Consider the following 27,907-nt stretch of genomic DNA (forward strand, 5'->3'; position numbering starts at 1 on the left):
CTACAGTCCACAGGATCACAAAGAGTGAGACACGACCGAGCAACTAAGCACCGCGACACTGCTTTATGAAGTATAATCCATTCCCCCCACCCCTCAAACGCCAAAAGGCTTTTATTGTTGGAAAATTAAAGCAATCACAGCTCTATGAACTAACTGATCAGGCCTTGTGAAAAAATAATGAAAGTCAACTCTGCAAACAGGTCATCTAAGTGCCTCAGTTTCTGAATTTCCACCACCCGGGGCTGACAGTTGGCTACACCACAAAGGGTAACAGGAACCTGGTTCTGATGCTGCGGGAACAGATATGGTAAACAGGACTGAGGGGCAGCCCTGGCTTTACACGGAGGGGGACACTTGATAATGGCAGTTTCCCACTTACACTGCTCGCGTTTTCCTCCTGACAAGTTGTCCACCTCCTCCCAGCACAGCCCACTCCACGATGCTGCCTGGGCCTCCAACAGTGAGGTGCAGCACGGCCTGGGGCAGTGAACAGTGACTTTACAGGAGGGACCCAGGGAGGGAGGCCAGTTCAGAAACGATTCCAAGGGTCTGGGCAAGAGGAGCAGGCGGTGACCATGAGAATGAGGACTTCCGGGTGGGAGCCAGGGACAGACCTGAGAAGACTCTGCGACGACTGAACGCGGGAAAGGGGCAGACAGGAGGGAAGGCGGGTGAAGCCGGGAGACAGAGGGTCAGCTGTGTGCAGAGCTGGGGCAGCCCGAGCTGGAAAGTTCTGCAGAAGACGGGGGCGGGGGGTGCCCGGATGCTGGCGGTCATGCAGGTGGAGGCATCCTCGGGCGGGCAGGTACAAGTTGGGATGTAAGTTGGGGCAGAGACAGGGTAGCTGGAAAACACGTCATCCACGGGGCGACAGCTGACGCCAGGGGACGGGCTGAGGTGAGCCCACTTCATCACACGAGGATGCTCCGCAGTGCGACCTTTCTGCCACAGAGAAGCCCTGGACACAGGACCCTGCATCACGGGAGTGCTGGTCCTCTGTGTTCTCCGCCTTCGCGCCCAACAAACGATGCTTTAGTTTGGTGATTCCAAGCAAGAAAGCTGCCTCTGCCGTGGAGGGTCATTCTGAAAGGAGTCACTCCAGTGAGAGCTTTTTAAACATCATTTATTTTGAAGCATTTTCGGTAACAAAATGATCTCTTCTAAGGATTTCAGGAAAGCCACTGATGCCTCCCACCCCACTGGGTCTCAGGGCTAGAGCGGACCTGCCTGGTGAGGATGGCAGAGCGAGCGGGCTCCTCTCTTCCTAGAGACAGAGGATGGCTCAGGGGACCCTCCCCCTCCAGATACACAGACAGACGGACGGGTGAGAGGCGGGTGGGCAGACAGATGGAGAGGTGATGAGCTCAGGGAGGTGCCTAAGTAGATAACTGTTGGTGAGCATGGCCAGGAATCACACGTCTACAGTTTCACTTATTTTTCAAGTGGGGAAATGCAGACATTGGCTTCTGAGGGAAAGGCATTTTTTTGGACCCACCCATACCTTACGGATCTGAAAGGATATTACTTGGACTTTCTTGGAATATTAAACTACGTAACCAAAATATAGTAGACTATGTTACTACACGTGACACCCAGTGAGCTTCACAGTCAGACACGGCAGCGATGGTGGCATCTTGGTCTCTGTGGACAAGTGTGGGAAGACAAGGCTGCAGGGAAACATGGATGAGGCAGCTTCATCCGGCACAGAAGCAAAGGCGCCTGGTCATCCCTTGTGAAAAATTCAACCACACAGCCTTAGAATGAAGTTCCAGAGGCAGCTGTGCACACAGCAGATGGAGAGAAAAGACAATTATGGTTCAGCTGTTTGAGCTCTGTGTACACAGGCCGAGTCGGACGAGCTGTGTCCCAGTCAACCAGCCTGAGCATGTCCGCATCGCCCCCTTAGCTGGGAAACACACAGCCCATCTGTTTTATAAGCAAGGACTCCTGTCAGTGATCCCTGGGGCCCAGCCATTCTGCCAGGAACACATCTCGGCTGGGGCCTCAGATTTTCCAGAACACCTTCTTCTTATAGAGGACGAAGGCGATGAGCACCCACAGGGTGGTGGCGACCATGTTCTGCACGAGGTGCTCCTTGTGTGACTGCTGGTCCCCCAGCTTCCACTGGAAGGGGAAGTAGTTGGCGAAGACCTCATGGCCCACGTACACCAGGATCGAGTTCATCCCTGGGGAGACACAGTGGTCATCCGCCTAACTCTGGACGTTTGACTTTGGTTCAGTGGAAAAAGAGAAAAAGCACCCACTTCTGCTATCGGCTATGGCCCAAAGATATAAGGGATGGGTATGTTAAGGATTTGAGTGTAAATTACAACCGAAAGTTAGAAAATACTCCTGTTGTCAAGTGTGACTCTGGAATACTAAACCTGAAAGTCAGAAATATTAACTTACCTTCTCTACCCAGAAAACCCGAGGACAAGACAGAGTAGCTGTTACTGGACTCGGGGCTGAAACGAGTCACTGAAATCGTCTGCCGCCTCTCGTCTTGGGTGGAAGCGTGTCTAAACCGGCCCCAGCGTCCCCAGGCAGCGCCTAGCATCACTCACGCGTCATCTCTAGGGTGCATGTGTGGGGGTGGTTGTTCCATGAGAAGGCACAGCCCCTTTTGTGAAGCGCCCCGAACCAATGACCTGCCTGAGGAGGCCAGCCGGGTGCGTTTACGACCCCACAAACGAAACGGTAAAATGGGGGGCTGCCTGGGAACAGAGCCAGCGATGCCTGCCTGGGCCCCCGGGACACGCTCCGCACCGGCCACTCGCGGCCTCCAGCCGGTCCTCTGGGTGCCCTCCTCCGCGCAGCCTGGGGCGGGGGGGCTCACCCGGGTAGAAGAACGGGGCTCCCGTCCACAGCCCCTTGACATCCACCACGGGGTAGAGGGCCAGCAGGATGAGGAAGGCCAAGGAGCTCAGCGTGGTGACGTAGGAGATGGACCTGGGGGACAGCGGGCATCTTAGGGCCCCGGAGAGCGCGGCGGACGCCCGCCCCACCCCCAGGTGTGATGGCGGCGGGGCTTCCACACCTACCAGAGGTTTTTGTTTACTGGAATAAAGCCTTCATTTTCAGATGCTTTCGTCAGAGCCACAGAAACAAGCCCCTGGAGGTGGGGATGGGGTGGGGAGAAAAATGTTAAAAGTTTTTTCCCTCATCTCCAGAAACAACGGTGGTTCCAAACTGAAAACCAGGAGTGACTTCCTCGCTTAGGGAAAGCTGGAAAGTGTGCCCTCCGTTTTATTCTTTTAACTAGAAAAACATGTTTAAGGTATCAGTATGGGCTCCCCTGGTGGTCCAGTGGTTACAAATCCGCCTTGCAATGCAGGGGACACAGGTTCGATCCCTGGTCCGGGCAGAGTCCACATGCCGTGGAGCAAATAAGCCTGTGCACCACACGACTGAGCCCACACACCCTACAGCCAGCGCTCTGCAACAAGAGAAGTCCCCGGGATGAGACGCTAACTAGAGTAGCCCCACCCGCCACACCTAGAGAAACGCCTGAGCACAGCAATGAGAGCCCAGCACAGCCAGAACAAAACTAATAATTACATAACCAAACAAGATACAGAGCTAAAAACACTCTCCACAAAGCGCCTTCTCAGCACTGCCCTGAGTTGAAGGTAAACGAGCTGATCAGCTGGAGTGAATCCTCGGAGGAAACACAACCGCAGGGTCAGAGGGGAGAGGAACGCTAGGCTTCTCTTCTGCCACCTGCCGACCTGCTATCGGGGGCCAGGTCCTACTGGCAAAGGCCCCCCCAGAATCCACCCCTCCGCTCTGTTACCTCATGGGTTCACTGACTTCCTTAAAGAGACTTCTAAAAAAACCAACCTGAGCATTTAGGCCTCGGGATGATGAAGTGAAGAATGTTCTGGCCCGACGGCTGTGACCCCAGAGCTAAATGTTTTCTTTCTTTGAAACGTGAATGTGTGAAGGGAAGGAACTTCAGTGAGGGAGGGGGTGACTTACAAGAAGACAACCCCAGGCAGCAAATCTGATCAGGATGCCTCTGGTCTGGTCCTTGTAATACAGGAGTATCTTCCCTGCCTGGGGAAGAAAATGCAGGTGTCCAAGAGAACCAGCTGGGGGATTCTTATTTCATATTCACCCAGTGTTCCAGGACAGACTCGCCTGCAGGCACTGCGGTTACCAGGGAATGAATGGTCCCCTGCCCTTGGCTACTGGGGGCCAGAGGCGCAGGGACCACTGGGGAGGGGGCCGCGCAGAGGACGCGCTGCCGGGCTGAGGCCACGAGCGCGAGGCAGGAACAGCAGGCACGCAGCGTGTCGCACGGTGAAAACACACAGCCGCCCTGCTGGGCTGCAGGTGGTTCGGAAAGGCCCAGGGGGTCAGAGGTGGGAAGGAGGGAGCAGGCGGCACGAGCCTTCTCCCACAGGCGATGGGAGCCAAGCAAAGTCACTCCCCCCGCCACGTAACCAGAGACCAGCTCAGGCTGGGCTGCTGGATGGCCCCCTCTGTCAGGGGTAGAGAAGGGGGACAGAGGCAGTGTGGACCCAGAGGCAGGGAACACTTTAAAAACAGAAAAATCTGCACTTTGCATAAACCACCCCCCAAATTAGGATTTTCTGACAACACTGAAGAAAGCGTTAATAATTTATAAGAGCTAAAACTTATGAATGTCCTGTTCTTGGAGCCTTATGTGAATTAACTTATTTGGGTGCTGTTAACTTATATAAATGCTATTGAAGCACATGGGGTACAGAAACACTCCCGGACGGCCCAGTGGGTGTGCAGGGTCCAGGCACGGGTGGCGGTCAGCACTCCTTACCAGAGTTAGGGCACGCACAGATTTACCTGGAGAGCATATGGGGGGGTTAAATGCATTTACTAATAAAAGCAGCAATGTAAACTCTACAGTAGGCAGCATCCCCACCCAGGAAATTACTGAACCACCAAAATGTAAATACTGCAGACCCGCACTGTCCTACCCGGGAGCCACTGGCCACCTGTGGCCCCCTGTGACTGTTCAAGTGTAAATTTAAATGAAATAAAAAACCAGTTCCGCCACATCTGGAGGACTCTGCAGCCACATGCAGAACAGTTTAAGCATCACAGAGGTCCCCCAGGAAGGGGTATGTGGTCTTTCCCCTCCCAGTCATCTCCTCTCAAATAATGGTTTCCGACACCAAATCAGGAGAATTTCAGGAAGGAAAGTCTGGGCTGCTCAGAATCTTAACATAATTGTCTCTGAGAAACCGAGAGCCACGGGTACTGGCTCGGGCAAAGAGTATGCGTAATCTGAAACTGTGTGACGTGCACACGGAAGAAAGGTTGACAGGTGACCTTCCAGACGCGGTCCAGCCCAGCAGGGACACTTCTCACCCTGGGGCTGCTGTTCCCACGGCCGAGACGAGCCATGTGAGTAACAACTTCTGAGACCACCAGAACGACACCTAATTATATGAGCGCGCTAACTTTTAGCGCCCTCTAGTTGTGATGATCTGCCAAACAGAAGCAGAATTTATTAGGCCTGAATTACACAGAAGATCGTGCTTCCAACGACTTCTTTTAGTCAAACGGACATGTGGCTGAGTGATGAACCAATAGTCACAAACTGTCAGGAACACGCATTCTCATGAAATGAACAAATACCTGAACTCCCAAAAACGCCATCACGATGGAGTTGATGGTCCCCAAGATGCCCTCTGGGTCATAGGCCACCTCGGTGTGATAAAGCACCTGAACAGGACGAGAAGGCAGGACTCACTAACTGACCGAAAACACACACAAACAACTCGCAGACGAAATACAAACTTCATTACACCCCAGCAGTCAATGTGTTTGGTTTCGCTGCAGAAATTCACTGCCAACTTGTGGCCAAACTTCTGGCCAAGAAAGTGTGTGCTGTGTGGAAGGAAACGCAGATGTGAGCCCTGGTGCAGGGCAGCCGCCTTGACCTCAGGTGGTCCAGGAGATGATACTGGGACCCATGCCCCTGATACAACACATCCCTAGCCAGCTTCAAACACTACGGTATCTTTTACTTTTCAGGTTTATCCTTTGGGATCAAGCCTATTGTGACTTTGACTTCTTCCTTTCCTCTTTCAAGGCAAATAATATTTAAAAATACATTTGTACTATTTCATTATAAAAGAAATGGTTATTGTAGAAAAGGCAGAAATCTGGAGCCAGTTATTGTCATGGATGCTGGGGGCATCACCCAGCTCTCCCGCCCCAGCTCGTCCCACCCCTCTGGGGAGGAGAGCATCCCGAAGTAGTAATGGTGGAAAGCTCTCAGCTGCTCCCGGTTTGTCCCTGAAGGGAGCCAGCTCTGGAGAGTCACCCCCTTGCTGGGCCACCCACATCCCACCAGGGATGTCAAGGGCCTGGTCCCGCACCCACCCCACTGAGAACACCTCTGAGGGGCCGTCCCGGCCCCCAGGACACCAGCGGGGTCTGCGTGTGACAGTCCCCCTGCCCGGTCCTGCTTCCTCCAGCCCCACACTTCCTCCAGCTCCTCCAGGCCTCCCCTGTTGGAACCGCCCACCCTACCCTGGACCTGAGACCCACAGGAAAGCACCTCGCGCACACCTGGTGCCGGGGAGCCCCCCTTTAAAAGCCAAAGAAACACACCGCCCACGACCAACACAGTGAGGTCAGCCAACTTCAGACACAGCTTGGCTCCGCCCTAGTCTACTCCTCGGTTGCAGCTGGGGGCTGGCCGCCCCCTTTCCGCCCCTCAGGCTCCATCCTGTCCAGGCGGCGCCCACTCACAGCGGAGGAAGGGTGCTGGTAGAGATGCTGGTCACCCAGGAGCAGACGGTCCACGTAGCCCGCGGCGCCGCCCGTGCAGTTCCGGTACTTGCCCCCGTCTCCGATGCCACCGGGCCCCAGGTAACCGCTGAGGAGGCGAGAACACGGGCTTCACCCGCCAGGCATGGGGGAGGGCTGCGCACGGGCCATGTGCGTGCCCACCACACCCCCAAAGCGCCGCCAACTCCCGCCCGCCCTGAGTGCTGTGCACACCCCCTGCAAAGCCCCTGACTCCCTGGCCGCCTCGGGTGAGACAGAGGCGGCGGCCCAAAGTCCATCCGCACTCCTGCTGACCCTGGGAGACCTGCCAGAGACGGGCCTCTGGACACACATTCCACCCCCTCCTCCCCTGCCCGACACCAGGGAGTCTTCAAGGAGGACAGAGAGGAAGGAGGTCCCGACATGGGCAGGCTGACAGCTGGAACCCAGAGGCTCCGACTTGGCAGAAACAGCCGTGCAAACGGGGTTGGTTCCCCGCAGGGCTCCTCACGTGGGGCACCCGGGAACCGGTAAGAAGAAGGTCAAGGCCAGCCAGACGCCTTCCAGTATCAGCACGAAGAGCCACTGGGGCCAACTGGCCGTGATGTCCAGCAGAGAAAAGCAGCTTCTCTCCTGGGGGGAGGGGCCGCACATAAAGAACACGTGTGAACTCAGGCAGAATGGGAAATAAGGTGCAGCTGCACATGTATTCAGGACGCTCCTGGGAGGCTCCTCGTGGCCTTGATGGTGGTAACACAGAACAGATGTGTGTTTATTCCAAACGCAGATACGCCACCTCTGTGACATGGGCTTCCTTGGTAGCTCAGCTGGCAAAGAATCTGCCTGCGATGCAAGACATCCAGGTTCGATTCCTGGGTGGGAAAGAGCCCCTGGAGCAGGGCACAGCAACCCACTCAAGTATTTTTGCCTGGAGAATCCCATGGACAGAGGAGCCTGGCAGGATACAGGCCATGGGGTTGCAAAGAGACGGACATGACTGAGTGACTAAGCACAGCATATGACATGTCACAGTAAAATGTTAGTGGAGAAGTTATCAGTGGAAAATTCTACTCTTGTATCCAAGCGATTTAAAAGAGATGTTCATACAGAAACATGTACACGAATGGACACGGAATCATTATTCATAGCAGCCAAAAACTGAAAACAGGTCAACTGTCCATCAACTGATGAATGAATACAAAATATGTTACATTCAGAAAACAGAATGTTATTCAGGAGTAAAAAGGAGTCAAGTACTCATGGCATAACATGGATAAACCTCAAAAAATATTCTGCTAAATGAAAGAAGCTGGACATGAGAAGCCACGTACTGTGAGATTCCATGTCTATGACATGTAATTCCATGTCTATGACATGTCCAGAACAGGCAGATCAACAGACAGACAGCAGATTAGGGGTTGTCTAGGGCCGGGGGACCTAGAGTTGGGGAGTGGCTGGGAGTGAGACAGGGTGTTTTCCGGGGGTAATGATGAAACTATTCCAGAATTAGACAGTGGTGATGACTGCACAACTCTGTGACTATACCAAATGTCCCTCAATTTTACACCTCGAGGGTGTGAGTTTTATGGTATGTGAACTATATCTCAATAAAGTTATTATTTTAAAAAGAAATACAACTGAATTTTAAAAAGGAAAATGAAATTTCAGCTTTGGGAGCTCTGCTGGTTGAAGGAACAAGGGGTACAGCCCACCTGCTCCTGGTGTACCCACAGCTCCTGGCTCTACCACGGGGGCCTGGATGAACCTCGCAGACCCTCAAGTCCCCCACGGCTACCAAGGTCACATCCAGGCGAGCACGGCAGCCCCACTGTGCCTTCAGGAGCCTGCAGCAGAGGGCACGGGGCGTGGGCAGGGGGCCGCTGGGGGGAGTGGGGTAAAGGAGTGCCAGGTAAACGCACTCCAGCAACACACACCGAGGAAGCCTTACAGGAAGAACCCAGAGAGCCCGGATTCAGGGATGCGTTTGCTAGTTACATAGGAAGGAGCGGGAACAAATACAGCTTATACAGCTAATACGCTTACTGGGAAGTAGGAGCCACATGGAAAGATTTAAACATTTCCACCTACAGCTTTGCCTCCACCAGGGGGGACAAAAAAAATAGCTGTCATCTGAGTAAACTGAACTCGGCAATGTATAAGAAGACAGAAAGTAATACTGCAGGAGGCGAGACACATCCACCTTACAAAGAAGAAACAGGAAGAAGCCCAGGGCAGACCTGGCACCTTCCAGGTCGAACCTCTGCAGCCTCTGTGTGGACAGAGAACCTTCTATGAGGTTTCCACGAGGAGACTGAAACGCTGGCAGCGATGCCCCGAGAGGCTGGGCTGGTGCAGCAGATGATGGTGCTGCTGTGCAACGCCGTCAAAGTGCACTGATTAATGGAAACTGAACATTTATTAAGAGGGTAGCGCTCATGGTATGTGTTCTTGATCTCAATTAAAAAAAAAGAGGGATATAAAGACTAAATAAAAATAACTACTTGAAGAGAAAAAATATGCTTTGCAATAGAGTTAGAGTCTCCTTCTCTTTGGTAAGGTGCTGAGAACTAAAGAAGGTTCTGGCACTTATACAGGGACCCTTCCTTCTTTATAAAGACAGGGTTGCTCACCGAGGCGCAGGTCTCAGGCACGGGCTTGGCAAAGAGCAGCTCCAACACGGCGACCACGAAGTAGGTGGCCCCCAGGCGCTGGAGCACACCGGGGATGCGCGCCTTCTCCCAGGACACTGCGGGGCACCGGGCAGGGGCGTCAGCCAGCACCGCTCGCTGACCCCACACACCACCACCTTCTCCCATGGGGCAGACAGACCTCTCCCGCGCCCAAGGAAGTCTGTTTTTTCAGCTTATGGAGATGGGAGCCCAGGTGGTCAGGGGCTCCGCTCGCACCAAGCAGGGAGGCTGGGCGCAGAGCAGCTGAGGGTCCCGCTCGGCGTGGGGACACAGGGAGGCCCCCTCCCTACCTTCTCCCGTCAGGGCTGAGGATCCAACTGCCAGCCTGGGGGGGCCTGCAGCCCTGGCACGGGCCGGGCTCTCCCTGCCCCACAGGTGTGTGCCCTGCAGAGCCCCACTGAGCCCACTGAGCCCACGTCCCTCGGGGCTCCACCTCCTCCCATCGCCCAAAGCCTCGGCGCCTCCTGCCAAGGGTTCCCCTGCCGGCTGCTGGGTGAGTGTGTCCCCTTCCGCGAGTGAGAGTGAGCCCTCTGCAGCCCGCGGCCTCTGCTCCAGCGCTGCCCCAGCACGGGGCTCACACCCTTTCCCCCGCCGTCCTGCCCCTCTCACGCCTCTCCAACACGGCAGAGGCGTCACTGCCTCCTCGCAGCAAGGCGCGGCCACACGCAGGGGGGGCCCTGGAAGGGCAGCCTCACCGTGAGAGCGGGTGACACCGAAGCGGCAGGAGGGCAGCAACGGGGACCAGCGGCTGGTCTGGCCCGACCCTGCCCCTCCCTACACTCGGACACAGCACCTCGCTCTCCCCACCCCAAGGCCTTCCTTTGTACAGAAGGGTTTGCCTGGACTTGGAGGCACCTTTCAGGCCTAAAATTCCAAGATAATAATAATAGGGACTTCCCTGGCCATCCAGTGGTTAAGACTCTGTGCTTTCACTGCAGGGGGGCGCGAGTTCCATCCCCGGTTAAGGAACTAAGACCCTGCATGCCATGTGGTGCAGCCAAATAAACAAACAAATAACAACGCCCAACGTCATGCAAGCATTAGATATACTTTTCGAGTACTGTTCTTTTTTGCAGCCAAAACTTGAGGCGGAGGAACTGTGTTTCTTTCAAAGTATAACACATCTTTTCCCTATTTCAACCTGAATATATTTTAATAGGGGAAAAATACTTACGTGGACCAAGGCAATAATTGGGATTCACAACGAAAATTCCTATACAGATTAACAGAAAACTCCTCCATGCGATCTTCCCCAGTAGTCTGAATTTTGAACATCCCCGCTGCAGAATGGAAGTCATCGACAGAAAAATCGAAGTTCCCATAATAAACACAAACCTGAAAAAACAACAGCTCTTACTAGGTGGCCACTTCCAACTTTTTCATCTCTACATCATTAGTATTTTATAACCTAAAATGTAAGAGATGCAACACATGATTTCTTGAAACCACATCAGCTTAGAGCTGGAGGAAGAATCCCAGTGTCGGGCTGAAAGGTTTGTACCCCTTCTCATGCTGACTTAGGAGCAAACGCTTTGGAACAATGGACAATCCCCCCATTCGGTCACCAAAAACAAATGATTATGTATAAAATAAGCTCCAAGGATATTCTGTGCAACATAAGGAATGTGACCAGTGTTTTATCATGCCTCTGTTTTTAAATTGTGAATCCCTATAGTACATAGATGTATATACATATGTACATGTACTATACACACGTATGTATACATATAGTACACACATATACGGCACAGACTTATATCATGTTGAACATCAACTACACTTCAATTTTAAAAAATTAACATAAAGGAACTCTTCACCAGCCCAGAGAAACCTAAGTTCATATCAGCAAGGAAACACCGAGGACCAAAGACAGGAACCCACGGCTGGTTCTACGAACACCTCCAAATGATGGAGGGAAGTCGTTCAAAGTGTCGGGAGACACAAAACCCGCGCTGTACGGGAAGTCAGGGTCCTTCAACCAAGGGAACAGCTGCAGACAGCCAGGCTTACTCCACTATCATTTTAGAGTTTAATTCACTACTATCGTTAACTGTTATACACATTAGCAGACTTTATCAGAAATCCCTGCTACCGATATACTGCGTACCTTTTAGGAAATAAGATTTTCACATGTATTGTCAGGATCAGTGGAATATTCAGAATTTATGACTTTCCACAAGATTCTAGCATCTCCCACATCATATGCACACTAACGAAATGTTCCCTCTGAAGTCACCCATCTTTTATGCGCACGTGTCTTAGACAGCACTACGCCAGGTGTTAGAACTGTGCGGGAACCCAGCTTTCGGGAGGAATTCATCACACGGAGGCCGGGGGCAGCGCAGGCCCGCCGCCGGAACTCAGGGCCAGGGTTAGGAAGGTCCAGCATCAGCGGGAAACCAAAGCTGGCGGCTGGGCCACGAAGAGCGGGCGGTGGGTCTACAACTCACCATGGGAACACAAGGTCGGCCACCGTCAGCCCTGCAGGACACAAGCGTGAAAGTGAGGAAGGGCCCGGAGCTGTGGCGCTCCCCGACCCGGGACGGCGTCCATCTCTCACTGCCCGGGCACGTCCCCAGGAAAACCCCTCCAAGCAGCGCCGGGCTCCCTGACTCTCGGGCTGGGGGCTGGCCGGGGGCGCTTCCATACTTCCAGCCTGGACAGAAGTATGCGGACGGTCTACTATCTCAGGGAGTGCTACTCAAAACTCATCCTAAACCCACCTCCTCCCAGCCAGATTCACAGCCACGAGGCAGCATCACTCAGACCCCCAGATCCACGGCGTCCCCAAGAGGACCATGTGTCTCAGGGCGGAGCGCCCACGAGGCTGTGGCATAAGGCGCACCTAGAATAGGATGAGCACCTTATACCCACGTTCTAACACCCTCTGCAGAGGCCACATCCTGGCACCAACCTCTGCAGACCTCTGGGATGACAAGGAAGCATTGTGGAGCCAGGGTACACAAAAGGGAGAAGGAAACTGAAGGCTGAGGCAATGGTCTAAGGTGCCGTCCGTGGGGATGCATCTCTGGGGCCTCTGGGGGGCGCTGGAGGGGCCCGAGTCAGCCAGGCGACCCCGGGCAGGGGCTCACCCCGGGCAGGGGCTCACCGTTCCAGCTCGAGTGCTTGAAGTACCAGTACTTCCCGCCTCCATAGTTCACGAAGACCATGAGGATGAGCGCCATCCTGCAAAGCGACAGACGCGCGCTCAGGGCCCGGCGTGTGCCCGGGACGCCTGGCTGCAGGACGCAGTGCCGCCCTGATTGTGGGCAGACCCTTCAAGAGTGAGAAACTCCCGCTTCTCAGCACCGCAGGGAGGACCCCGCACCAAAGTCCTCTCTGCCATTTCCGACACGATGCCTGAAGAAAAAGCGCCACTACACCCTGGGATTTGAAAACGGAGCAAACATTCCCCATCACTCCGTTTCGTGCTAACTGCTTAAGCGTTTCAGGTTAAGGAACTGCAGTGCGAGGGGAGAGTCTTTCGGGTCAAGACCTGGCTTCCTCTTTCTTGGATCCACTGGACCTCGGGTGAGCCTCCCATCAATTCTGAGAGAAGGCGGGACACCCGACCGGGGACCGTGACAGAGAGTTACATCCATCACCGCGCCGAACCCGTGCTTGAAACATCTCAGCACTGAATCAGTGTCGGCCCTGAACACCCGGGCACATCTCCAGAAGAGAGAGGAATGCAGTAAGGCAGATTCTGCCTATGCTGCTGTTTGATGCCAGTTCCCCAGAATGTGGGGAATAAAGACAGGAGTGTGTCAGCGGGGTGATTTGTGGGAAATCTGGAGCCCAGAAATCACCAGGTAGCTCAGCTGGTAAAGCATCCGCCTGCAATGCACGAGACCCTGGTTCGATCCCTAGGTCGGGGAGATTCCCCTGGAGAAGGGATAGGCTACCCACTCCAGTATTCTTGGGCTTCCTTGGTGGCTCAGCTGGTAAAGAATCCACCTGCAATGCAGGAGACCCTGGTTTGATCCCTGGGTCAGGGAGATTCCCTGGAGAAGGGATAGGCTACCCACTCCAGTATTCTTGGGCTTCCTTGGTGGCTCAGCTGGTAAAGAATCCGCCTGCAAGGTGGGAAACCTGAGTTCGATCCCTGGGTTGGGAAGATCCCTGGAGGAGGGCATGGCACCCCACTCCAGGATTCTTGCCTGGAGAATCCCATGAACAGGGGAGCCTAGCGGGGGCTACAGTCTATGGGCTCACAAAGAGTCAGACATGACTGAGCCACGAAGCACAGCACACTGGAGCCCGGCCGACTGCATTCACATCCTACGTGGTCCCTGTGTGACCTCGGACAGATTACTCAACTCTGAGGCTCAACTGCTCCATGAGAAACAGGGACGTTTTAGGAAGTATATACTTCACAGGACTGCTGAGAGATGAAAAGATGAAGACAAGTTGGAACCGGGCCTGGCGCACGGGAGGACTCCGTGTTACGATGGTTATTAGCATCGTTACTGTCGCTGCTGCCTGGCTGCAGACACACAGAGAGGGGCATTCAGAGCCCTGGGGAGGCGGGGTCAGGGGAGCCCTGAAAGGGTTCTGAAAGGCCTCAGTGGGGAGCAAGAGAAGACCAGACCTCACACCTAGAGGTTTCTTCTTGGCCACATGGTCTCAGGCCTTTATTGTCAGCGTCTGGTCCTGGCTGCCATTCTGGAACGCGTGACTCTGGGTTTGCTATCAAAAGGGCCTGATGTTTGAGCTGTTCTGCGAGTGGAGAAGGAGGACGAGGCTGCCCCACGTTCCATTTCCAGCCTGGGGCACTGGCCCATCTGTGCAGCTGCTGAGCGGACAAGGGTGCCCGGGGCAGCTCCTCAAAGGGGGAGTGACCCCCAGCAGCTCCCGGGCCCCCAGGAGGCGGGTCTCGGCCTCTCCCCCCACTGCTCCGAGTGACCCATCCACCTGGCTCTCATGACACTCTCATTTTGGGAGAGGCTGCCAATGTAGCTTTACAGCAGGAGACCTTCCCCAGCCTCAAGAGCAAAGGCTGCCTGAAATACCTCCTACAGCAAGTGTGTGTGCGTGTGAACGTGCCACCAGAGGCCACGCGCCACCAGGAGCCCACGTACCCTCGGAATGTGTCCACGCAGCGGAGGCGCAGCGGGGCCGCCAACCGATGCCAGGCCTCTGGTTGGGGGTCACTCGCCCTGCTCGGGGACCCCAGCTCCTTCCAGAAAAGGGGAGAAAAATGCAAACAGTTCATGATGTGAAAGAGTAAACCAGACTTTTCTGCTTTTAGGGCAGAAATCAGCAGAGTGAAAGCCAAGGATCACTGTGGCTGGACGATGCTTTCACTTGCTTCTGTAAAGACCCACCTAGAGATGAGGGTTTCGCACCTCTACTGAGAGGCTGGGCTGATAAACAACCACAAGGATGTCTGGGACAAGAACACCTGTGGGGATGCCCGCAAGTGGACTCGATGCATCCATAAGGGACTCATCAACACGGGACAGGACATTTCATCACCACGGCTGGCCGTCTCGTGTACAGAGTTAATACTCATGTCTCTCATTCTTCTGTTTTAATCCTGACACTCTCTACTTAACTGGGTCGATTGAACAGTGCCGCCTGCGGAGTGGACAGTGTCCACACCGAGCATCACCATAGAGCCCGAGCTCCAGTCTCACAAAGAAAGAAGACGGGGCGCCCTTCACAGGGACTGGAGGGGCCTTCTGGTGGTCAAGAACACAGGACACTCGGCCTGGCCATGCACACGTAAGACAGTCTAGATGACTACATGAGGGACTGTAAATTCCAAATCGAGGAAGACACCCAGAGTGCACAAGACACATTCTCATCACTCACAGAATTGATGAGGCGATCGGTTTCCCGAGAATTGATTGCTTTAGAAATCCAATTCTGAAAGTCTTCCAAACTGTCAACAGATAAAAGGCCTGGTTAATTTATTTTCTTGGGCAGAATTTTCAGAATATTATGCTGAAAGAAAATGAAAGCTCATATTCTATAAAGTCAAAGAATCAAACATTTTCTGTTTTCAACGAAACAGAAGTAGAAACCAAAGTTTACAGCAGCGGTTCTTTCAAGTGCAGGGCAGCGTGGTTGCCTCGGGGAGGAAGCAGGAGTAAAGACAGAGCCTTAAAAAACTGGAAATACAACTGCCTTATGATCCAGCAATCCCACTGCTGGGCATACACACTGAGGAAACCAGAAGGGAAAGAGACACGTGTACCCCAATGTTCATCGCAGCAGTTTATAATAGCCAGGACATGGAAGCAACCTAGATGCCCATCAGCAGATGAATGGATAAGAAAGCTGTGGTACATATACACAATGGAGTATTACTCAGCCATTAAAAAGAATACATTTGAATCCGTTCTAATGAGATGGATGAAACTGGAGCCTATTATACAGAGTGAAGTAAGCCAGAAAGAAAAACACCAATACAGTATACTAACGCATATATATGGCATTTAGAAAGATGGTAACAATAACCCTGTGTACGAGACAGCAAAAAAGACACCGATGTATAGATCAGTCTTATGGACTCTGTGGGAGAGGGAGAGGGTGGGAAGATTTGGGAGAATAACATTGAAACATGTATAATATCATGTATGAAATGAGTCACCAGTCCAGGTTCGATGCACGGTACTGGATGCTTGGGGCTGGTGCACTGGGATGACCCAGAGGGAGGAGGGAGGAGGGTTCAGGATGGGGAACGCGGGTATACCTGTGGCAGATTCATTTCGATATTTGGCAAAACTAATACAATATTGTAAAGTTTAAAAATAAAATAAAATTAAAAAAAAAAAAAAAGAGCCTTCCTAGAACGTCGTGAGGGCAAACGGCATCGCTAGTCCCCGCGGCTGGAGTTCTGGTTAAAGTTAGAACAGCAGGGGGCGCAACAACCGACCGTGCTCAAGGCAGCAACGGGACCTCAGTGTCTGCGGCCCTGGGAGGCTGAGGCACCGCGACCAGAGCCGCAGGAGCGGAGCGGGAGCAGGAGGGACCCAGAGGTGATCACACCAAGTGAAGGAAGCCAGGCAGAGAAAGACAAACGCCACGGGGCCCCACTTCCACGTGGAACGTATCTCTGAGTCAGAAACAGGCTCACAGACAGAGACCCGTGGTTGCCAAGGAGGATGGAGGGCAGGGGAGGGATGCAGCGGCAGATGCAAATTGGTACACAGTACACAGAACAGAGAAACAGCAAGGAGTGCTGTAGGGCACAGGGAACTACACTCAGCCTCCTGCGATAAACCATAATGGAAAAGAACATGAAAAAGAATGTCTATATATGCGTGTGTATATATAACTGAGTCACTTTGCTGTACAGCAAAGATTAACACACACTGTAAATCAATTATACTTCAATAATTTAAGTTTCAAAAATATCAATAAAGAAAACCAGCAAAAACAAGAGTGTCAAGGTGAACGGGTGACTTTCTCTCGATTCTGATTTTATTGATATTTCTCCACCCTAAATGTAAATTAATGGAGCTAGAGGCACCCTCAGGCTATTCACAAAAATAAATCAAAATGGCTTAAGGACTTAAATATAAGACAGGCCACCATAAAAATCTTAGAAGAAAATATATGCAAAACATTCTTTGACATTAATTGCACCCGAGCTTTCTCAGGTTACTCTCCCAACGCAATAGAAATGAAAGCAAAAATAATTACACTTACAAGCTTTTGCGCAGCAAAGCAAACCACGAACAAAGTGAAAGACAGCCTACAGACTAGGAGAACATATTTGCAAATGACGTGACTGAGAAGAGCTTGATTTCCAAAATATACAGGCAGTTCTTACAATTCAGTAACAAAGAAACAAACAACGGAGGAACAGATAAAGACGCTGTGGAACATACACACAGTGGATGCCACTCAGCCGTGAAAGAACAAAAATGAATGAAATAAAGCCATTTGCAGCCACATGAAGGGACCTAGAGACGATCATTCGAAGTGAGCTCAGAAAGAGAAAGCCCAACACGGTTATCACTGCTACGGGAAGTCTAAAGTAGGACACAGGGAATCTCCTGGCAGGCCAGTGATTTAGGACTCTGCACTTTCACTGAAGGGGGCATGGGTTTGATCTTTGGTGGGTGAACTAAGATCAAGATTCTGTAAGCCAAGCACTCCCACCCCAAAAAAACCCCAGCCAGTTCAGTTTTCCTATCCTTTTTGCAAATTAATTGCTCAAAACAGTATCCAAATATGATCCATGTATCCAATGCATATATTTTAAATTTCTTCTTTTTTCCCACTACAAGTCAACTCCCATTTTTCGTTTATTCAGCACTAATAATATCACTGTCACATGAAAAACTTTGAAAGAGAACCATATAATTAAGGGTAAAAAAGGAGAAGTTGAGATGCTGGAGAAGAACTCTTGAGAGTCCCTTGGACAGCAAGGAGATCAAACGAGTCCATCCTAAAGGAAATCAACCCTGAATATTCATCGGAAGGACTGATGCTGAAGCTGAAGCTCCAGTACTTTGGTCACCTGATGCAAAGAACTGACTCATTTGAAAAGACCCTGATGCTGGAAAAGGTTGAAGGCAGGAGGAGAAGGGGACGACAGAGGATGAGATGGTTGGATGGCATCACGGACTCAATGGCCATGAGTTGAGCAAACTCCAGGAGATGGTGAAGGACAGGGAAGCCTGGTGTGCTGCAGTCCATGGGGTCGCAAAGAGTCAGACACGACTGAGCACTGAGCAACAACAACAAAGATGTTTAAAAACTAAAGTTGAAAAAGATAAAGCACTTATTTTCTTATACATGCTTGTTCCCCCAAGTGAAAAGGAAACAGACAATATACTCTTTTCTGACTACTTTTTCAGATTCTTTTCTAGTTCACATACATCTGAACTTTCTGGGGCTTCCAGGGGCAGCTGGAAGCTGATGGGAGAGACACAAGGAACTTCTGCTTTGCCCACAGGAGCATCTGCCCGCAGGCTGCAAAGGCAGAATCATGTGCGAAAGGAGTTTCAGTTCCACTACAGGGCAGGGGAAGTTCTTGTCTTTGCAGGAGCCTGATGCCAGCTAGCTACTACTTCAAACTTGATGCAACAGACACATTCACATGAAACGCAGCAAATGAGGACTTCTTGGTGGTCCAGTGGTTAAGAATCCACCTGCCGATGCAGGGGACACAGGTCCGGTCCCTGGTCCAAGAAGATCCCGCAGGCTGTGGGGCAACTAAGCCCGTGAGCCCCAACTACTGAGGCCGCACACCCTGCCAGTGCTCGGCAACAAGAGAAGCCACCGCAGTGAGAAGCCTGCGTGCCGCAACTAGAGATTAGCCCCCATTTGTCGCAACACGAGCAGCAATGAAGACCCAGCTCGCCAAAAAAAAAAAAAACCCACACCAAATGAAAACACTCTCAGAAACTGGAACATTATTTGTATCTCATCAACATTCAAAGGGATGCACCTCCTCTGCGAGGACTGCGCTGCCTGAAAGGCAGTGAGGCTAACCATCTGCTCGGTGGCAGGCAGCTCTCCTGCACAGCCAGGGTTCTCTGCCATGGAAGCACATGCTTTCTAAGTTCTTTCTTCCAGATTGGATCCAGCTCACCAAGAGAATCATGTGGTGTTTCCTGAGACTCTCACCAGCTGAGCATGCAAAAATGCAATCCTATTCCTTCTAAGAGGAAAGACCTTCCCTTGGAAAGAAGCTATGCTGGGCCTGAGTCTAGTTCACTTTCTTTTTCTTCTCCAGTTCACAGATCCACTCACCAGAATGGCCGTTTACCAGCAGAGGGGAAGGAATTCCCTCTCCAAGCTGGCTGACCCTAACCAAGGGAGAGTCTACCCCGAGGTGGGAGGTCCTGGCTGCAGGAGCTGGGGCCGGAGGCACAGCCTCAGGGCTCAGAGCTGAGAGGAAGAAGAGAGTCAGGGTGTCAGCATCTCCCAAAACCATCACAGGCCACTTCCACATGCCACGAAGCAGGATGTGAGTCCTCCAGGAAACAGTGATTGCTCAAGCATTTTCTTCTACGTTTCAGCCACGTGGGAGAATTGAAGGTAAAGATCCATGCCAACTAGGTTATTATTTCCTTGAAGTCAGAGGCCATCTCTTACTCGACACTGAATCCCTAACACCTAGGATGGCGTGGTGGACACAGTAAATTTTCATTTAATCCAGGAATAATGATCAAACTACCCTTTCTGAACACATTTTTTCTATACTACTTTCCCCAGCATGCTTGCAGCAACTTACCTCAGCAGGAATCTCAGGAAGGACACCACGATGGCGAGCACCATGCCGACAAGGAACGCGATACCCACAGCTGCAAAAATCAAAGGAAACACGTCATCACCACAAGTGTGGTCACAAGCAGCAAGGCTGTCGTGTCATTGCAGTTATCTGTGAATGAAAAATGCAAACAGAATATGAAGAAGAATGTATTTATACGTACAACTGAGTCACCTTTGCTGTACAGTAGAAATTAACATTGTAAATCAACTGTACTTCAATAAATGGAAAAGTTAAAAAAAGAAAAAATGCAAACAAATAAAAATGGCAACATGAAGAGAAGGCCTATATCCCTTATGTGAAATTTCTTACTAACAATTGAGAATACGATTCATGACTAAAGTGCTAATTTTCATCCTGAGAAATAGCAAACATACTCAAAACTGTATAATAAGCCCACATACACTTTTAGCCTAGACTCTAGAATTCCAAGCATTGCCACTCTTGCTTCATCTTCATTCTCCTTTTTCTTTTGCCTGAAGTCTTTTAGGCAAATCCCTGACGTCAGTTATTTCATTCCCACATCTTTGGGATGTACATATTTAACATCATGCAACCCTTGACCTGACCCCCCCACCCCGAGAGGACACAGCGTCACTTCCACAGGACTCTGTTGAAGACACACAGCCTCTCCCTGGTCACAGGAAGGCAGCAAGCAAACCCAAGGAAGAAGACAACTGGCCAGTCTTCTTCAAAAGCGTCAAGGTGGTCAAAGATCAAGAAAGCCTGATTAGAAGAGACGAGACTGGTTTAGAGGAGGCCTGGGAGACCTGACCACTAAGTGCCCTGGAACCCTGGATGGGGAAAGGACACTAGAAGACAGCTGGAGAAGCCTGTGAAGTCCGAAGCTCAGCTCACAGCACTGGGTGCTCGTTAGGCGCCTGGTTTCAGAAACTATACGAGGGATCACAGTACTGTGATTATACAGTTCAGGGGCTGAGGGGAAGCTGGCCGAAGGGCATATGGGAACGCTTCCTTGCAATGTTTCCATGAGTCTAAAGCTATTTCAAAATGAAAAGTTTCTTAAAAATGGACCTTTTGCTGTATAGGCACAATGTGATACAAAATTAATAACTCCCTGGCTAATACTGACTCCATATTCAAATTTTTCCAGTTGTCTTGAAGACACATTTTGTAGTCCGTGTGTTCAAATCAGGACCGAGGCGAGGCTCACACCTTGCACATGTTATGTTTCTTAAGTCTTGTGCGTTCGTCCACAGTCACGGACTTGACTGACACGAGGTTGGCCGTCTCCTATCAGGCGTCTCATTCTCGGTCTAGATCTGCCAGGGCGCTTCCACCCGGTGTCACTGATCTTGCTCCTCTGTCCTCTGAGTGTTCTGCAGATGGGAAGTCACCTGTTCAGCCTTGGTCGAGAAGGCCCACTTTCCCGGCAGGGATGCTCCACAGGTGCGGCGTCTTCACCAACGTGTCCCATCAGTAGCAACTCCTGCTGCCCACCGTACACCTGATACCCACGTTCAGGGGGTGGAGGCCTGACCCTCCCGTGTAGCACCTGATGCCCACATTCAGGGGGTGGAGGCCTGACCCCTCCCGTGTAAAGTCCCCCTTTCATCGCATGGTTCCATCCACTCACAGTTTTTGCCTAAATAGATGATTTCATTGGGTGTTGCAAAATATTCTGTCACACTATTAGCTGGATTCTTCTGTAAAGAATTTACCCTCTTCACCTAGACTACTCCGTTATCCTAAAATACAGTCAAAAACAGGAAAGGCAGAACAGATGATCCTGCTTTTCCACTATTTTAATTGCAGCAGTTAACACCACGTGTCCCTGTCACTCCCAAAGGCAACCAAAATATTGTTTCTGTTTGGGGATGGGGGCTTTGTGCTTTTTAGCTTCATAGTGAACTCATTGGTTTTTGTTATGTTCAGGGTGCTTCCATCAATTACTTCATTATTCTTTTAATGACTGAATCTTCCCACATTGGCCCTTTCACGTTGCCTCTTACTAATGTTCTTCTGACACAACCAACCAGTCTTCAACAGCATCACTGCGAACAGTACTTACTGTCTGGAACAGCCCCAGGGACTTCTGATACTATCTACTGGGGACCCGGAATGACTCATTTCCTCCAGAGGAGTTATTAGAGACTGAACAACTCCTTCAGAACCCAACAGGATGTCTGAACTGTCAAAGACACATACAGAAAACACTGTATTCTAAATCCTAAAACAAGGAAAGATACTTGACAGTCAACTGCCAGATTGCTAGCCAATTTCTAGTTTCTTTCCACTGCATTAACTTTTTTTGGCTCATTTATGCTTCAAAATTAAACCAACTATGAGAATATGTGGATATATCAAATATTTTTATGTATCACGTAATTTTCTTAGTATATACCAATGGCACAATAAATACACTATAAACATGCCATAATGAGACAGACAATCTGTAATCCAGGGTTTGAATTACACAACATGTTGCAAACAATACTCAAAAACTGAAATGGTTGAAAATGCAAACTCTCGAAATCAAGCAAGAGCATGTACGTACGAAGGTTACTGTCGACTGGCTCCTTGTTGACGACCAGGTCACACGCAATTTCACTGACTCCGTCACGGACATGCTTTACCAAGAGAGAATAGTTTCCAAATTCTCCAAATTTGTACTCCAGCCTACAGAGATTAGGTAAAATGAAGAAACACCATTAGGTTAGGAAATAAGGAGTTGGATACTGGTGATGCTGTCCAGACAGAGTGAGCGGCGTCTCTGGATGGAGACCAGGGAAGACACAGAAAGATGTTCTGAAAGAAGGAAGAGCTAGAAGCCAAACAGGAAAAAAAAAAAGCAGAGAGAACTGCGGATTTCACTAGGTCACATCGAAGCGGGTACGAACCTACAGACTTCCTTGTCCTCTGCGGTGTTGTTCAGCTGCAGGATGGACCCGTGCTGGGTGCTCACGGCCACGGCTGCGATGCCCGGCCGCCCGGCCTTCCTGCTCTGTGAGACGGTGGCCAGAACCTGGAGCAGACACTAGAGATCCAAGCACAGGCCAGGGTTAGGGATCTGGCAGTCTGCGGTAGTCGGATATCCAACTGAAGGGCCTGAGAAAACATCTTCATGCTTGTAAATAATTTTTAAATTTCAATAATTTAGGTAAAATTTGTCTATGTAAGTAGGTGTTGCTACAGAACTACACAAACCTTTATTCACAGGTCAATTCTTCACGTTATTAACAAACAGAGCGTCCATTAAATATTGCCTTTTATGGTTTTGCCTAATATTGTTTAACAAATAAACTTATATGATTCTAGCCAACTTGCATATTTATCAAGGTTGCATTAATTGATACATCATGTTCCATCACATACTATAGTCAGGAATATTTAGGCTGCTTTCAAAGCTTTTCTTTATCATTTTGTATATAACATATAAATTATAGTTTTGAAAGATCTAATTTAATGATATGACATATAAGTATACCTATAATTTATAAAAATTATATTGTTTTTAAAGACCTACACATGATGTTCTTATTCCTTTAAATTCTTTCCCTGGGATAAATTTCCAAAAATGAGATTATTGGCTTAAAAAAAAAATCATTTTAATGGTTCTTGTTACACGTGGCCAAACAACATTCACATAAAATAAAAAACTAAAACAGATTTATTTCTCAGAGCCTGACCAGGACGTCACATCCTTCTTCCTTTTGTTCAGGCACTGCTGCTGCTGCTGCTAAGTCGCTTCAGTCGTGTCCGACTCTGTGTGACCCCATAGACGGCAGCCCACGAGGCTCCCCCGTCCCTGGGATTCTCCAGGCAAGAACACTGGAGTGGGTTGCCATTTCCTTCTCCAATGCATGAAAGTGAAAAGTGAAGTCGCTCAGTCGTGTCCGACTCTTAGCCCACCAGGCTCCTCTGTCCATGGGATTTTCCAGGCAAGAGTACTGGAGTGGGGTGCCAGTGCCTTAGGAGTTTATAATACCACAGCATTCAGATTACATTTTTAATTATCGGTAGATGTGTTACTGTTTAGTTGCTTCAGTTGTGTCCTATTCTTTGCGATCCCATGGACTGTAGCCCACCAGGCTCCTCTGTCTATGGGATTTCCCAGGCAGGAATACTGGAGTGGGCTGCCATTTCCTTCTCCAGGGGATCTTCTCAACCCAGAGACTGAATCCGCATCTCCTGCATGGTCAAGCAGATTCTTTACTGCTGAGCCCCACGGAAGCCTCTATCAGTACATTAAATAATTCAATTTTCTTTGACTCTTTTATGTTCCCTATGGTGTGAACCACGTTAGACACCTAGTTCCCTCAAACATAATCTTAGAAATCTCTCCTCACGTACTGCAACATTAAGCTTCTAACTCTCTCAAACACTTCCCCACTCTAGCGCTTTCATGCTGCTACATTCTGTTGTCTATAAAGCTCTATACACTCACACTACTCTGGTGTGTTATTTCTTCTGTTGCTTCATGAGCATAAAGATGTATTCTGCGTTTTTTCTTTAATTTGTAGGTTTTTTTACTTGAATCTACTTGGGGTATTTGATAGATGGTATCAGATAACTCCAGATGCCTTTCCCATGGTTTGTGCTGTAGTATGTCAAACTGATACGTAAGTTAGAGTCTACCTGTCACACTCAGTTTGGCCCACTGGTCCTCGTTTCTCTCTCTCTGGCTGCACTCACCACTGTGCTCTGCGAGGCACCTCATCGGGCAGAGCAAGGCTCTGGACCATCTGTTCACTTTCGGGCCATCCTCTGATTCACTTGCCCACTTAAACTCTTTCATATAATTTGGAATTCTTTTTATGGAGCTTCTATAAAGTATCCATTGATGTATTAACAGCAACTGTGTTGACTGTATAAACTAATTTGGGAAGTTCTGCCATTTTTCCTATGTTTAATCATCACATCACTGTGCGATGGCTATCTCCCCATTTAGACTATAATCTTTCCATTAAAATTTGATTGTTGTCCATATATATGACTTCTTATAGATCCCTCAAGGATGACAATATAAGTCATCCTAAATCTCTCAGTATGCTAACTTATTCTACCTGATACAAGTTTAAGGGTTAGGGTTAGGGTGAAACACTGACCTGCATTTCTTCTCATTTCTTCAATAGGTTTTAAGATTAAAGCCCTGCAGAATGAATCAGGTATCAAGCCATCATTTTTTTAATAGTTGTTATATTTAGGGTGGGTTTATACAGATTTATAGGTGGGCTTCCCTGGTGGCTCAGAGGTTAAAGCATCTACCTGGAATGCGGGAGACCCTGGGTTCGATCCCTGGGTCGGGAAGATCCCCTGGAGAAGGCAATGGCACCCCACTCCAGTACTCTTGCCTGGAGAATCCCATGGAGGGAGGAGCCTGGTAGGCTGCAGTCCATGGGGTCTCGAAGAGTTGGACACGATCGAGCGACTAGCACTTTCTCTTTCACTTATATAGATTTAGAATTATTTATTATTTGAAAATGAAGGAAAAAATGATCTATTTTTATGTGGAGAAATTTACTATAATTTTCCAGATTTCTTAATCAGTTGCTGATCTGTTTATGTCCTCAATTTCTTTTTTTTTTTGGCCACACCGCACAGCATGTGGAATGTCCCAGACCAGGGACTGAACCCAAGCCCCCTGCATTGGAAGCAGGCAGTCTTTACCATTGGATCACCAGGGAAATCGCATGTCCTCAGCTTCTTGGATTAATCTTCATATTACATTTTTTAAAGAAATTGAATTTTTTTTACTTTAAATTGATCAGTTTTAACTGTTCATTGAACCATAATTATTTTAATCTCTGTTGACATACAAATTCTAATTTTATTAATTTCCATTGCTCTTTAAATATATCAGTAATTTATCAATTGTGTGATTTTTAAAACAAATTTTTACTGGAGTTGATTTACACTGTTGTGTTAGTTTCTGCTATACTACAAAGTGAATCAGTTATATATGTATATATATCCTCTCTTTTTTTTTTTAAAGACTCTTTTCCCATCTAGACCATTACAGAGTATGTGTGACTTTTATTTTTAAAAAAATCACTTGGCTCATTCTTATCCCCATTTTTTTCTCACTTTGCAGTTTCCATAGTTACTGTTTTTATTGCTTCCTTTTTTTTGTTGTTTGGATGATGACACTGATTTCCAAAACCCTGAGATCCTTACTCACTAGCTTTGCGTTTCCCCTCTTCTTCCTGATAAACATACAGCAGAATATGGAAAGCGGACAGACTCTGAAGCTAGAACAAGGGGTGTGGACCCCAGCATTGCCACGTGACTGCTGGGGCACCCAGGGGAAAGTCCCCTTCCTGCCCTTAATCTCAGCATCACTGCGTGTAGCATCCTGGATTGCGTGAGGATTACATGAGCTGTAACACACATAACAAAGAGCAGGCCCTCATTAAACAGAAGCTGCAACTTATATTAATTGTATTAACATCATCTTTATTGTTTGAAACATTTAGAAACAAATTTTCATAAGAATTGCTTTGGCCAGGTCAAAGATTTTCCATGAAATATTTACCTTTGTATTCTCTCTTCCATTATATTTTTGGTGTGTAGAGAGATGAAATTGCAGAAAGTATCATTTCTGCCTGTTGTGTTTATTTAGTCTCTTTTGACAAGACATGATTGATCTTTTGTTAAATACATAAACTTTCTTGTATGATAAACCTTTTCTTGGTCTTGACCTACCTTCTTCTTATCACAAATGTTCTGTTTCATGCCACTTTACAGAAGGTATCACATACTGCTCCATCACCTTCCAGCTGATGCCCATACTGCGGACTTTTAAAAATTTGCCTTTTTTAAAAAAGCTATTTACATTAAACAGGGGATTCCCTGGTGGCTCAGAGGTAAAGAATCCACTTGCAATGAAGGAGATGTGGGTTCGATCCCTGGGTTGGGAAGATCCCCAAGAGAAGGAAATGGCAACCCACTCTAGTATTTTTGCCTGTGAAATCTCATGGACAGAGGAGGCTGGCGGGCTATAGTCCATAGGGTGTCAAAGAGTCAGACACGACTCAGCAACTAAACAACAACACTAAACAGATCACTATCCAGGAAAATTCCTCCTCTGAAGGTGGTACACTGAAGCTCTCAATTTGGAAGTAGGCTATTTCATTTTACATGGAAGAATAGCCTTGTCCCGAAAAAGCAATAAGGTTTAGCACAGGAGTAACACCTTCATATAAAATCCTTTACCATCAGAAGGGCCTCAGCATGGGCCTCCCTCACCACCCCTCAGTGGAGAAACCCCGAATCTCACCCCTTCCTTCTCTGGTCCAGCAAGAGGGTTATGCAGTAGGTAGAGAAGTCAAATAAAACACCATTAGTTCAGGCTTCATAAAGGGTCAAACTGAACCAACTGCAAAGGGAACTATGCACACCCTGCTGAGACTCCAGTCCTAGCGCATCTTTCCTCAACAACTTGAAAACCTGTCACACCCTAGGCCCCTGGAGAGTGCTTCTAAGGGCACAGGCTCTAAGAGGTGGCAGAAATGGGCAAGCGGCCCAGACCTGGCTTATGCTCTTACTGTGGCATGAAAGAGCACTTGCCACATTAAACCAAAAACCCCCAAAACAGATCTATCGATTTGCTTATCTCACTGGTCTGAAAAAGATGGGCACGGAAAAGAGAAGGTGAACAGATGTGGCCCGCTGCCAGGCATTCTCCATGATGGCATTCCTTCTGAATCTTTATCTAGCCTTCCTCACCTGTAAAGCTAACATGTGGGGACTTCCCTGGTGGCTCGGTGGTAAAGGATCTGCCTGCCAATGCAGGGGACATGGGTTTGATCTCTGGTCTGGAAAAATCCCACGTGTCATGGAGCAATTAATCCTGTGCACCGACCCTGTGCTCTAGAGCCTGGGAGCTGCAACTACCGAGCCCGTGGATGGAGAGCCTGTGCTCTGAAACAAGAGAAGTCACTGCAACGAGAAGCCTGAGCACCACAACCAGAGAAAGCCCGTCCAAAGCAACGAAAACCCAGCAAAGGCATAAGCAGATAAATAAAATTATAAAAAAAAAAACAACAAACTAACATGTTTGTTGGCTTCATGACAGCACAAAGGTCACGAGACTAGCCTCAGAAGAAACATAACTGTGAGCACACACGTGGCACCTACATGGTAACAGCGATCGAAATTCCAGTAGACGGTCAGGTTTGTCCCGGGCAGTTCATTATGGATGACCAGCAAAGCCTGGTCCATCTTCAGCTCCACGGGCTTCTTTTTGTCTAAGTCTGAT

The 27,907-nt window shown here is 49.4% G+C and overlaps 1 protein-coding gene across 2 annotated transcripts in view; it reads right to left on the reverse strand.

The window, feature by feature from the left end:
- Window positions 1-1,107: 1,107 nt before the first annotated feature.
- Window positions 1,108-27,907, reverse strand: part of HGSNAT (heparan-alpha-glucosaminide N-acetyltransferase) — a 33,899-nt gene continuing 7,099 nt past the window's right edge. For both annotated transcript variants that reach the window (XM_070364259.1, XM_070364260.1), the window contains exons 2-18: window positions 27,787-27,902; window positions 22,548-22,684; window positions 22,205-22,326; window positions 19,651-19,720; window positions 15,270-15,339; window positions 14,534-14,631; window positions 12,562-12,638; window positions 11,903-11,933; window positions 10,627-10,787; window positions 9,393-9,508; window positions 7,274-7,395; window positions 6,745-6,871; window positions 5,623-5,709; window positions 3,979-4,056; window positions 3,042-3,112; window positions 2,837-2,949; window positions 1,108-2,186 (exon numbers count right to left, since the gene is read on the reverse strand). In XM_070364259.1, the coding sequence (XP_070220360.1) occupies window positions 2,005-2,186; window positions 2,837-2,949; window positions 3,042-3,112; window positions 3,979-4,056; window positions 5,623-5,709; window positions 6,745-6,871; window positions 7,274-7,395; window positions 9,393-9,508; window positions 10,627-10,787; window positions 11,903-11,933; window positions 12,562-12,638; window positions 14,534-14,631; window positions 15,270-15,339; window positions 19,651-19,720; window positions 22,205-22,326; window positions 22,548-22,684; window positions 27,787-27,902 (1,778 nt within the window). In that variant the 3' untranslated portion in view covers window positions 1,108-2,004. The remainder of the gene's footprint in view (window positions 2,187-2,836; window positions 2,950-3,041; window positions 3,113-3,978; window positions 4,057-5,622; window positions 5,710-6,744; window positions 6,872-7,273; window positions 7,396-9,392; window positions 9,509-10,626; window positions 10,788-11,902; window positions 11,934-12,561; window positions 12,639-14,533; window positions 14,632-15,269; window positions 15,340-19,650; window positions 19,721-22,204; window positions 22,327-22,547; window positions 22,685-27,786; window positions 27,903-27,907) is intronic.

Source organism: Bos mutus, chromosome 27 (assembly GCF_027580195.1).
Source record: "Bos mutus isolate GX-2022 chromosome 27, NWIPB_WYAK_1.1, whole genome shotgun sequence".
Classification (NCBI taxonomy): domain Eukaryota; kingdom Metazoa; phylum Chordata; class Mammalia; order Artiodactyla; family Bovidae; genus Bos; species Bos mutus.